General features: G+C 48.6%; 2 protein-coding genes across 2 annotated transcripts; both read left to right on the forward strand.

The window, feature by feature from the left end:
• Positions 1–693: 693 nt before the first annotated feature.
• slc35e4 (solute carrier family 35 member E4) lies at positions 694–5,058 on the forward strand. The gene is made up of 3 exons (XM_076163564.1): positions 694–778; positions 2,169–2,779; positions 4,164–5,058. Exons 2-3 carry the CDS (start codon positions 2,188–2,190, stop codon positions 4,715–4,717), a joined length of 1,146 nt encoding a protein of 381 aa, XP_076019679.1. The 5' UTR covers positions 694–778; positions 2,169–2,187; the 3' UTR covers positions 4,718–5,058.
• A 2,635-nt stretch (positions 5,059–7,693) lies between these two features.
• Positions 7,694–10,594, forward strand: smtna (smoothelin a). Its single transcript, XM_076164129.1, has 8 exons — positions 7,694–7,939; positions 8,464–8,558; positions 8,746–8,821; positions 8,921–9,043; positions 9,118–9,172; positions 9,348–9,465; positions 9,604–9,755; positions 9,903–10,594. The coding sequence occupies exons 2-8, from the start codon at positions 8,481–8,483 to the stop codon at positions 10,048–10,050; spliced, it is 750 nt and encodes a 249-aa protein (XP_076020244.1). The 5' UTR covers positions 7,694–7,939; positions 8,464–8,480; the 3' UTR covers positions 10,051–10,594.
• The last annotated feature ends 1,751 nt before the right edge of the window (positions 10,595–12,345 follow it).

A 12,345-nucleotide genomic window follows, 5' to 3' on the forward strand; every position in this document is an offset into this window, starting at 1 on the left:
TTTAATTTTTTGAGCTCAAATTAAAAAAAGGAAAACTGTCTCCACGCCCTTCCTTCGGTGTCTTGGCAATGTTGGCCGAGTCTCTCTGCGATCACGAGGGAAAGCTGATACATCAGCTCTCCAGAGAAACACCGTGTTCTGTCATGATGACTCCAGAGCAAACACTAATTTCCCCCAGGACAGCATGGGGATTAGATAAGGATGACTGTCAGCTGGTAGGCTATGTGTACCTAGAAAAATAACTAATCTATGGTTTGAATTTCTGGTTCTAAATATGCCTCTCCAAACACATGGCAGTCAGGAGGGCTCTTCTTCCAAGAAAGAACTACTATATACAGTAAGATAATGCAGTGAAATAATACTAATTTGACAGTGTCACAAACCAGAAATCATCAGAAACATCTTGAAAAAAATCTTGTTTTTGAACAGGATGCATGTGATCAGATCAGAGCAGGCGATCAATGAAACTTGGGGAGTGTTTGTGTATGTGGGGGGTGAAACATGAGATTCATACATGTTGTAAACTCACTCCCAGGTGTGACATAGTCTGGATTTGAAGTTTAGACTGAAATCTGGCACCGGGCCCCTCAAATGCTGTGTCCGGTCCTGATGCAGCTCGGGACCTGAGCAGACTAAAGATGCATTCCGCTCTCTGGCGTCGCCCTTTAAATCCACCAGCCAATGACACCGGAGCGTGTCTCTGCTTTGGCCTCAGCACTGTGACCGACTGACAGAAGGGACCCGGGGATGCTGCAAGTGCTGTTGGTCGGAGATCAAGGTAAACACGATGAACGGGGGGGAATGTGGCAGAACGCGAGTCGTGTTGTAGCTGATGATTATAAGGGAAACGGATTCTGTTAGCTAGCCAAGTAACGAGTAATGCTACTTGGTTTGTTGTGTAGCTAACCGTGCTTAGCGAACTAGCGGGACCTCTTCACTGAGAGGTAGCTAACGTTAGCCAGCTAGCCTGACAGCACCGACCGAGACCCCCAGAGAGGGGGGCAGAGAGAGTCCAGCCACCCAGCTGTCGGTGTCGAATGACGGCTAACCCACCAACAACACCGGCGTTGTGAGTGAAATGAACTTGGTGCAGTACAGTAAGGAGTGACCGTGTCATTTGGTGCTTGGGGCCATAATTCGTCGTGGTTTGCGGTGAAAACAAACATTACCCGCGTGCCAAATCTTTCATTTTCTAATGTGAATACAGTCATTGTGAGTCGAAGACTGGCCTAAATATTAAAGCGAGGGATACTTATATTATTTCTTAATAGTTTGTAGTCAACCACTGTTAATAGTTATCTCTATTTTAGTAGTGTTCTGGTGTTATGTGTGTATTCATATTTCCTGGCATTCATGTATCCTAAAATGGTTAAAATGTTAAACAAACTAGTTAGTTATACCTGTATGTTATTCCTAATCGTTGTTTGATAAAAGGACAGCATAAGCTTTTACACTGTTACAATGTGTTTGGGCACATTGATGCTCTTCCTGTTTTCAACACAACAAGCAAACCGCGACGCGTTCATGTTTACGTCACGCATTCATGTAAAACTCTCGTTGATTTGTGACGCCATGGCGCTCGTATTTGAAACACGCTATTTGAGGTCATAGTTGCAGTCCTACCGAACTATTAAGCCACCAAAAAGCGGGGCCAGATATGTAAAGTTTATAAATAAAACTGCCTTCAGCTCTTGGAGGAAAGCTGATCAGGAGATGCACTCAGTCACAAAGTAAGCCGCTATCATAAGCTGTTATTCAATGATGTGTGAGAAAACGTACATCCGCTAAGTTGTCCCGTGATGTTTACTACGCTGTTCTCTGTGGTGGCTCACACACCGAGTCGTCACAGTCAGTCCACGGCAGCGACGAACCAATCCCGTACAATCTCCTTCGCGAGGGAAGGCGCGTCTGCTGTTTCCCAGCCCGCCCTGAACGCCTCTCCCCCTTTTCTCAGTCCGCGTTACACAATCGGTGCAAAATAGAAACACGTGTCTACAGGCGGCTCGGGGGTAAAACTGCAGGTTTACCAGATAACAGAGACTGCTTAGCGTTACAGAAGAGTGACAAGCAGCTGCGCGGGGACTTTGCGTTCTCTGTCCGGCCATGCTGTCGTGTCTGTTTGCCTTTCGAGATGAACGATCGCGACTCAACGTGTGTTTTTCTTACAGAGAGGACAATGATACGAACATGATCCGCGCCGAGGGCTTCTCAAAATGCGAGGCGACCCGGCAAGAGAGAGGCGTAAAGCGGCCCCCGGCGGAGATGCTCCACCTGCTGTCCGCTGTCTTTGTGTGGCTGGTGACGGGGACGACCATCTCCGGCATCAACAAACTCATCTTCTCTGTTTACAACTTCAGGTACCCTCTGCTGCTGTCAGCTCTGCACATGCTGACAGCCATTGTGGTGGACTATGGGTTGATCAAGCTTAGGTTGAACTGCCAGAGTGGCGTCGGAGAACAGGATTTGACCCCAGGCGCCAAGTATAAGGTGTTCCTGTTGAGTCTGACATTTTGTGCTAGCATTGCTTTCGGGAACATGGGCCTGAACTATGTCCAGCTGTCCTTTGCACAAATGATCTACACCACCACGCCGCTCTTCACCCTGGCCATCTCGGCGCTGATCCTGGGCCAGCACCATCACATCCTCAAGTACACGGCCATGATGCCCATCTGCCTGGGCGCCTCCTTCAGCATCATGGGAGAGGTCCAGTTTGATAAGCGCGGCTGCTTCTTCGTGTTTGCGGCGACCATGCTGAGGGGAGTCAAGTCCATTCAGCAGAGTGAGTACGCCCTGCCTTGCCTGTTGCTATCCAATTTGTTATTGTTTGTTTGTAATCTTATACGAGGAAGAGTGTGGAATACTTTATTCCTTTTGAAAGTGGAATCTGTGTCTCACTTCCCCGTCTGCGGTCCTGGAACTTTTGCGCGCCTCAGTGACTCACTCCCCCTCGCTCCATGAACACACCCATGCCTTAATGTGGAATGTGAGCACGGCGTACTTTCTGCTGCGTTTCAGTGGAAGTGGATGCGTTTGTCGTACAGATTTGTCTCCACTCGGATTGACAGAGAAATCCATAGAGTTGGAACGGAATCCACCCAATATCCTTCAGTTATCATTCAGGCTGTAGAACTGAGAGAGCTTGTTAACAGTGTGTGAATGAGCTGCATGTCATGCTCACACACACTCATTACTGTAGTTACTTAATTCAAGAAGCTGCATATATAGACTTCCCTTTTCCTCCTAATGCGTCTCAATTTCCTGCTAACATGGACTAACAGTCTGAGTTTGATACTATTCGTGCGGCTCAGTCCAGCTCGTGCCTGACAAAGAGACGTGTTCCCTCCCTGAATAGGTATCAGATGATCTGTGTTATATTAAGTAGCGTCCTCACTGTGCTCATTCAGCCAATGTCCCCTCCAATGTCCCCTCCCTGTCCCCTCCATGTCCCCTCCCTGTCCCCTCCATGTCCCTCCCTGTCCCCTTAGCTTGTGACAAAGCACGTGCTGTACACAGGATTAGGTGATGTCATTCATCCAGGGAGAGAGGGGAGAAGAAATAGTGTAAGTAGAGTAATGAGTTTCTATAAATACACGCAAACCGCCGTCTTAATTTGTTACGTAACACAAAAGCAGGTCTAATGTTTAATGTTTTCATCAGAGGAATGTGACGCTATAAATACGTGGCACCCGGCCGAGCCGAAGGTGCGTCGCCACTTTAAATCCCCTGCTGAGTCCGACCTTCACCTCCCGAGCAGCTGTTCCAGAGGGTCGCCACCATTAAAGCCCTCATTGTTTACATCGGCGTAAATGAGAAGTAAAGGAGGAAAGCCGCTCCTCCTCCTCCTCTCTTGTGTGTGAGTTGTTCAGCAGATGGGGGAAGTTGCTGCTCTTAAACTTTGTAAATCACGTGTTGAGTCGAAGCGCCAAACCAGCCGGGTAATGACGTCTCACGTTTCAGCATCAAGTTTATTTTTACTCTCTCCCGCCTGTTGTAACGCCGTTACGTCTCTCGGGTCTTTATATTGTTTCCAAGTTGCCGCGAGTCCCATCAGGGGAAGGAGAAGATCACGTTTATGTTACTTGTCGTCCTTTTCTGCCTTTGTCTTCTGTTTGTTAATCCCACACCTCTCCTCCTCTTCCTCTTCTGCCTCTTTATCGTCCCAGGCATTTTACTGCAGGAGGAGAAGATCAACTCGGTGTTCCTGCTCTACCTGATGTCCATTCCCAGCTTCTGCATCTTGGCCGTGGCGGCTCTGGCCCTGGAGAACTGGGCCCTGCTTGAGTCGCCGCTGCACTACGACCGCTACCTGTGGGTCTTCATCCTGCTCAGCTGTCTGGGCTCCGTCATGTACAACCTGGCCAGCTGCTGCGTCATCACGCTCACCTCCGCCGTCACCCTGCACATCCTGGGCAACCTGAGCGTGGTGGGCAACCTGCTGCTGTCCCAGCTGCTGTTCGGCAGCGAGCTCTCGGCCCTGAGCTGCGCCGGCTCCTTCCTGACTCTGTCCGGCATCCTCATCTTCCAGAACTCTGAGTACATCGTCAGGTACTTGGACGAGCGTCGGGCCAAAGCCAACCAGTCGGGACAGACGGGTCTCCACAGCGATGGCGGCGCCGGCAGCAGCGGCACCGGCAGCAGGAGGAACTCAGACACCGCCTGCACGTCTGAACCGTTGTTGTGGCAACAGAACAGGAGAGAGGAAGTCAAGGTTGACTGAACTGACAGGACAAAGGAGAGAAGATGGCAAAGGTGACGGGCTTATAGTTTCTCTCATACTGCGTCGCCACCCGATGAGGCCTGAGCTGACCGAGCTGTCAGTCATTTTGTTCGTCCACTGTGCCAATTAATTTATTCCCGCCCAGGTGAGCGACCACCTGCAACGGTTGACCTTTTATTTATGAGCACTGACGCTTCTTTCCTCGGCCACTCGTCCATGGCCTATATGCCAGATGTATGCATGCCTGAGCTCACCGACCTGTCTGTCTGCCTCAGCAGGCGTCCACACGCTCACTCCTACTTCTCCACTGTGAAAATGTTCCCGGGGGGGGCGGGGCTCTAGCTGACATTATTGGGGGGGTGGGGGGCTGTTGTGGATCTATGGCAGGCTCCAGGGGGCCTGATAGAGGTCAGGGGGGGAGGGGGAGAGGTGGAATGGGCACAATCTGTACAGAAACATTCATGGTACTGTTACCTAACGTTCACCTGGTCCTGCCGTGTGGAGGACTGGGAGTTTTGGCAGCTTTTTTATTTTTGTAAGTGTGTGAGGGGGAAGCTTGTTACATAACGATGCTGTAGAAGTTATGAGGAGGCACACGAGCCCAATGTGTCTGTGGCTCCGATTTGTGATCCAGACATCGGTCGTCGTTCGGTCGTTCAGTCGTTCAGTCTGTTCTCTGTTTGGTTTCACTTTAGGTCCTTCAGCTGATTGGCTCGTTCACCTTCATTAGTTGGCCGTTGCGATTTGATTAATGCAAAGACGGAACAACGTGCAGGACGAACACACGGGCACACTTAAAGCAAATTTCGGAATAATTCTAAGTGACTGATCTCCTTTTCACCTTTTCATTCGTTCTCGTCTCTGTGCGCCCGAGTCTGGGGGTCAAAGTGCACACACACACACACACACACACACACACACACACACACACACACACACACACACACACACACACACACACACACACACACACACACACACACACACACACACACACACACACACACACACACACACACACACACACACACACACAGGTTCAAAGTGTGAAAGTGTCTATAGTCACACTTCACAACAGGCGGTATGCGCTCTGTGTGTGTGTGTGTGTTGCGTCCTTACACTCCAGCAGGCCCAGATATGTCACGCCAGCTCGCTGAGTCTCGGTAGAATTACTCCAATTACTTCCCGCCTCTTTAACAAGCGCGCCTCAACTCCCCCCTCCACTCCCCCCTCCTCCTTTAATGAGGCCTGCACGTCCTCTAAGGAGCGTCACTCTACTCTATTCCGTCTTCTCCCCTGCGGAAGAGATGAGAGGGAGATGATGAAGACCTAACGACGTCTGCTCGGCTTCGTTTGGGTTGAACTCGGTTCACTTCTCCACAGTGTTATTGTTATTGTTTCCTCTCTGTGTGTGAAAGGCATTTTTAAAGCTACAGCCCAGGTTCGCACGCAAGAGAAAATAGCAATCGGAGGCTTTGGAATGCTTCAATCAGGTTTTCATGTCGTAAAAAACAAAATGGGGGGGGGGTTTGCATGCCGCAGCTACGGGAAGCCTTTAAGATTCCACCGTATGTTCGCTCGCTGCCAGTGAGGCCAAAGCTTTACTCTCACCGCTTTGTTTTAAGTCCCTCTCTTCCCGTCGGCGTCTCGTCTCGCCGCTCAGATCCGGCTCAAGCTCTCGCATGACAGAAGACGGTGAAGCCGATGTTGTTTTTAGATCCGGACCTTTCTGATCCTGACACATTTCCCGCGTGTTTGGCGACAAGCCACAGCAACAGGCAGACGTGTGGCAGAGAGGGAGTTCAGCTTTTATAGGACTTTGATTGGGAAAATGGAGGAAATGTCTTATTTAATATGCGAGTTTAGAGAAGACAGAATAATGTTGCTTCCTAAGCCCTCAGTAGAAGAACACTGGAGACACAAACTGTTGTTTGATATAGAATCTCAAAGTAATCATCTGTAATCCTCAAATACAGGTTTAAAGGTCACACACACACTCCTTTGTATCAAACGTGTCAGAGGATCAGAATACCTCACGTGTTGGAGTGTAAGTCCTGTCAGCAGAGGAAGCTTGTGTTTGGCGCCCTCAAGCGGTGGAAATCCTCAAGCTTGCTGCGGCGCTGTAGTGACGTCACTGTCGGGGTGTGGCTCCTTTTAAAACGGGCAACAAGATGTGTTTGATGCTTCTCACCAGAGGAGTGCAGCAGAAACAACCACATCCTGCTGCTGTGGAAGTGAACGCCACTGACAAACTGTAACATTAACATATGTTGTCTGATAACGTAGAGGTCAACCCATAGATGTCAGTGTAGACAGAGAGATGTTGCCTTCAAAGCCTGTGGTTCCTGTGTACATATCGCTTTGACATCATTTGCAAAAAAAGTAAGTGGGATGTAAATAGTTTATTTTATTATATTTATGTATTTTACAGTCAAACTGGTTTTTAGAAGCCTGCCGGGTGTGAGATTGGGGAACGTTTGCCTCATGCCTTATTTCCACATCCACGTCACCACGTCGAGAGCGTGTAGGTAAAGGAGGCCGCGGGGGCTTCTGGGGATTCATGTACGAACGCCGCCTGCAACTGCTTGAGACTTGATTCAATAAAACCAAACCACAGCATCACGACTCATGTTTGTTCTGTTGTGTGTGTGTGTGTGTGTGTGTGTGTGTCCCTGTGTCCCTCCCTCCCTCTTATCCTCCCTCGCAGGGTCTCCTCTGCTTCCTCTGGACACACACACACACACACACTGTTACTGTCCGGCCCTATCAGCTTTCTGCCTGAATAAGGAGGCAGCCCCGCTCAGTTTGTTGTTTTCCTACCGGGGCAATTTTCCTCCGCACAATCAAAAAAGTATCGTTAAGAAGACAAGAGAACGTGCACGAGGGAGCGCGCGCTGAACTTTCACATGACATCATCCATCGGTTTTAGTGGAGGCAGAGAGCAGAGCGAGCTGAGGGGAAGCAGCAGAGGGGTGATGGGAGGCAGACCTGGCCTGTGCTCCCTCTTCCTCCTCCCCCTCCTTCTCCTTCTTCCCATCTTGGGTGGTTGGTGTAAGCAGCGTTGCCACTCGCCCCTCCAAACTTGCGTCCTTTATGGAGCGCTGTGATGTCAGGGCCGAGCTCCAACACTTTCACACGCCAGTTTTAGAGACGGAGAGAGGAGAAGCGCATCAGCACATCCAAGTCGCTCCCCATCCAGACAGAGGAAGAGCCAGAACACAGGTGGGTGACACTCAACATCCTGTCCCATCTCACAACTCACACTTTTTCCTCACTTTAGATTTCCCATGTCGTGCCACTGGACTCTTCCTAGCTCTTCCTCACTCTTCCTCGCCCGAGCATGAGCACATACTTTCTCACTCTTATCAGATGCTCTCAGTAACAGTCTCGCACCGCTACATTACTATATTTGTACGTGTTTGGAGCTCTTTCTTTCTCTCTGCGCTGCACTCGGCCCGTTGCTCAGAGACAGAAGGAGCTACTTCACAAAGACAAACATCATTCTTGCGCAGCCACATAGTTTGTAAACTGTTTATGTTCGGATTAGTTGACAGACTGCAAATAGGAGAGTTTAGTCTTTCCCCTCTAATGGAAATGTTTGCATATCATTCAGCTTAAACAACGAAGAACAGCTGGTGCAGTGCAAGTTTTCAGTCCTATATATGAGCCATAAGCTTTTCAATTTCCTCTCTGTTTTTCCGTCCCTGTGCTGTGTAAATATGGAATGATATCCACTGATGTCACAGCCGCTCACACCTCAGAGATGGAATCCCAAACTGAAGGCTCGCCGACCAGCCAAGACCTGGCTGCTATTGAGGATGAAGAGGTTCTCAACAAGATGGTGAGCCGCTGTTACCTAACGTTTACTTCAGTACTGTTGATTATAGTCATGTAAGAGGAAGAGAAATCACTTTATAGACCAAACAAACAGCTAGCAGTAACTTTCCAAAGTGCAAAAGGAATATTTTATGATAAACAAACCCAAAAGAGAGGAATTATAATTGTTGATTTGTGTTTTACCCGTTCAGCTGGACAACGCAACAGATTTTGATGAGAGACGCCTGATTCGTGCCGCTTTGAGGGAGCTGATGAAGAAGAAGAGAGGTAAACGACGAGGAAAATCTGTCCTGGCACTAAACAAGCAGCTGCTCTCCCGTTCCTTCTCCTGTAATCGTTCCCAACTCCTCCACTGTCTCCAATCAGAGAAGCGGGAGCAGGAACGAGGCTCCAGGCAGCAGGACCTGAGACAGCAGGGCCTAAGCAGAGGAGGGACGACGGGCGTGAGCGTCGGCAGAGCGTCCATGAACCAGCAGCCGTCAGTAAACAGTAAGTCTGTCTCTTAAACACACTCTTGACACTCATTTGTCCACATGACCTGATTCTGTCTCGCCTTTATTTAGAACAAAGCGTCCAGTCGTCTCCATCAGCCTCTGTTACAAACAGCACAGCAAGCAGGTGAGTCATTCTGCTGGAAACTATGATTTTGACAGAGATGGACACTTGATATTGTTATATTTCTTCTGTAAATACTCTCTGATTGCTATATTGTAATATTTGAGAGTATTTGACCTGTATACGGTACAAAAGCAAGCCTGTACATCCACTGTGTCCTTGTGTTCCTGTTCCTCAGCCAGGCCAGTCCCACTGTGGCCTCAGCCCAGAGTTGTCCCGCTGCTGCAGCACCCAATACTAAAAACGTCAAACAGATGCTTCTTGATTGGTGCCGAGCCAAAACTGAGCCATATGAGGTAAACATGCACTGACTCTCTTTGTAGCTGAATTATGGCCCTGTGGAGCTAAATATGGTCCCGTCCCATATGCTTCACTCACTACTACATTCCTCATTCCTCATTCCCTCACAACAAACGTCTGGGTGTTTGACACAGGGGGTGAACATCCAGAACTTCTCCTCCAGTTGGAAGGACGGTATAGCCTTCTGCGCCTTGGTGCACCGCTTCTACCCCGACGCTTTTGAATACTCCATCCTCAACCCCACCAAGCCCAGGGAGAACTTCCAGCTGGCTTTCAGCACCGCAGAGTGAGCACTAATTCCAAATATAAAGAAGCTGACGTGTGTGTATGTGTGTGTGAGGAACTGGAGATTTGCGCTGGAGAACAAGAACAAAGTGACATCTCTCTCCCTCTCCCTCTCCCCCTCTCTCTCCCCCCTCTCTCTCTCATGCAGGAGGCTGGCAGGCTGCCCCCCTCTGCTGGACGCCGATGACCTCGTCAGGATGAAAGAACCAGACTGGAAGTGTGTGTACACGTACATCCAGGAGTTCTACCGGTCCCTGGTGGAGAAAGGCCTGGTCAAAACCAAAAAGAGAACCTAGATTTAACCTATAGGTTTGATTAAGTTGTCAGAAACAGATTTTAAGGATTTCCTCTGACATCATCTTAACAATATTTGCATGAGGTTTGTTGCAGCAATTAGTAAATGCACTTTTTTTTTTTGCAAGAGATTATTCACATTTTGGTCTGTAACCACAAAATGTGACGTATCAGCGTTGATGCACAGAGACTAAGTGAGTGTTCATGTGCACTCAGTGAACAGCTGGTGTGTGTGAGTGTGTGTGGGTCCAGTGCATTCCACTGAGATTACACATCCGCATCAATCTGTCAAATCCATAGTGAATCTGGTAATGGCTTATATTGATTCTGTTGGGGGCGTGTCTTAACTTGAAGTATACCACTCCCACTTTGTCCTTTTTGATATTCCTGTTTACTGTTGGGTTTACAAATGTTACTGTAAACAGATTTTAAAGCAAGCAAGGACAAATGAATACCATAATAGTTGTGGATAAAAGCGTTGTTGGTGTTTAACATGTAACTCACAGATTGTGCCTTCAAAGATATTAAAATATATATTCGGTGATCTTGGATGTTGATATTGCGCAACATGGACGATTTAAAAGTAAACGCCAGATATCCAAAGATTTGATGTCAATGTATTTATAATATAAATTCATAGTTCAGTCGAGTGAATTGACAGTAAATGCTTAGTTTGTCACATTAACTGAGACGTTTAGCTCACACACAGGCCACACAGACACACACACACACACACACACACCTCATGCCTGCATGTGTGCTGCTGTACTGAAATGGAGCTTCAAGCGTTACTGACACCCACATTCAACCAAATCAAACAGCTCAATAATTAAAAGGTAATACTTAAATATTTAAGCTTTTAAACATTATCTGGAAAGGACCAATTTCCTATTTGAGTTATTTGCTACTATTAAACGATTTTTCTTTGATTTGGTTGATTTAGATTTTCTGGTACCAGCAGTGGTACACGGACCATAGTTTGAGAAACACTGATACACTGGGATGCAAACAAATATTTATTGAAATATTTCCTTAAATGTAATATTATGATCATTAGAAAACAAACGCATCGTATTCTTACTGTATGTCTATGAGTGATTAGTGGTCAGGAGCTGAATCTTATAATTTAACTCGACACCTCTAACATTGTCACATTATAGGAGCCTTACAGAGGCTGCGGGCTGCTTTTATTGCTCTGCTGCTGCTCTGCCGCTGCTCTGCCGCTGCTCTGCTCCTGCTCGTGAGTGTCCAGTGGACCAGTTGAAGTGTTCGTGCGCAGTGTCCTGCTGTGTCCCGGCCTGAGCGGACAGCGGACAGGTATGAAAAACGTCTCATCCCTGACCCGCTGGTGGGGCATTCAAGTCTCGGATTGACGCTTCACTGATTGGACAGACGGTCAGTATATCATTCTGTGGCAGAGAGAGAGAGAGAAAGAGGAAGCGAGAGAGGGAGAGGGAGAGGGAGGGGGGAGGTGTGTGTGTGTGTGTGTGTGTGTGTGTGTGTGTGTGTGTGTGTGTGTGTGTGTGTGTGATGGGGGGTTGGTATATCGCCAGAGCGGGATCAGTGAGGCTGCAGGCTGAGATGTGCTCATCTTGGTAACTATGACGTGTTACGATCCTCCGTCACCGTGTTGTCTTGTAAATCATCTCCTCGCGGGTGTTTCGTGTCGGGACGCGTGACGCGCTGACAGCGTGACGGACACCGTCGCTGTCCAAGGTACCGGCGGGTCGCCTCGCGTTCGTCGCTTCTTCTCTGCCGGCTGAATGCTGCTTCTTCTTCTGCCCGGGCGACATCTGACCGCCTTGGAAGCCTTGACGAGGCGAGCGGGACAAGGAGACTGATGCCTCCCGCCTCCCCCACCGCCCCCCACCCTCTGAATTTCTCCGATCACCTTTGCGGCTCACCTTGGAATCCAAACGCATGAAAGGTAAGATGAGTGTTTCGCTCTGTGACGCTCCTCAGCCGCCGTGTGTGTGTGTGTGTGTGTTTGCGTGTTTTCGATGCCGGAGTCCTGTCAGAAATAAAGACAGTGGGTCAATGCAACGCGGCTGCTGATCAGACTGAGAGGTTTGATGGATCACAGGCCCACTTTCACGCTCTGAAAGTTGCCCTTGTTACTTTCTAAGTGGATTAGTTTCAAATCTTTCCGACCACCGTCAGTAAAATCAGTTTGCTATTGTGGTCACGTGATTTTTCTCTGTTACAGACGCCCTCATTTGCATCCATGAATCATTAAGTATGGTGTGTAATTTCTGTGTGGGAGGGGAGATAAACAAAATGGTGGGAGGCCCATCTGT

This window comes from Genypterus blacodes, unplaced genomic scaffold, assembly GCF_046128005.1.
Source record: "Genypterus blacodes isolate CSIRO-AG114 ecotype Tasmania unplaced genomic scaffold, CSIRO-AGI_Gbla_v1 ptg000133l_1, whole genome shotgun sequence".
In the NCBI taxonomy this organism is placed as follows: Eukaryota; Metazoa; Chordata; class Actinopteri; order Ophidiiformes; family Ophidiidae; genus Genypterus; species Genypterus blacodes.

Excerpts from the sequence above, each read along its gene's own strand:
- slc35e4 (XM_076163564.1), top strand. The coding sequence starts at position 2,188 with ATGATCCGCGCCGAGGGCTTCTCAAAATGCGAGGCGACCCGGCAAGAG. Across the intron at positions 2,780-4,163 it reads AGTCAAGTCCATTCAGCAGA|GCATTTTACTGCAGGAGGAG; the intron begins GTGAGTACGCCC and ends TTATCGTCCCAG.
- smtna (XM_076164129.1), top strand. The coding sequence starts at position 8,481 with ATGGAATCCCAAACTGAAGGCTCGCCGACCAGCCAAGACCTGGCTGCT. Across the intron at positions 8,822-8,920 it reads GCTGATGAAGAAGAAGAGAG|AGAAGCGGGAGCAGGAACGA; the intron begins GTAAACGACGAG and ends GTCTCCAATCAG. Across the intron at positions 9,756-9,902 it reads CTGGCTTTCAGCACCGCAGA|GAGGCTGGCAGGCTGCCCCC; the intron begins GTGAGCACTAAT and ends TCTCTCATGCAG.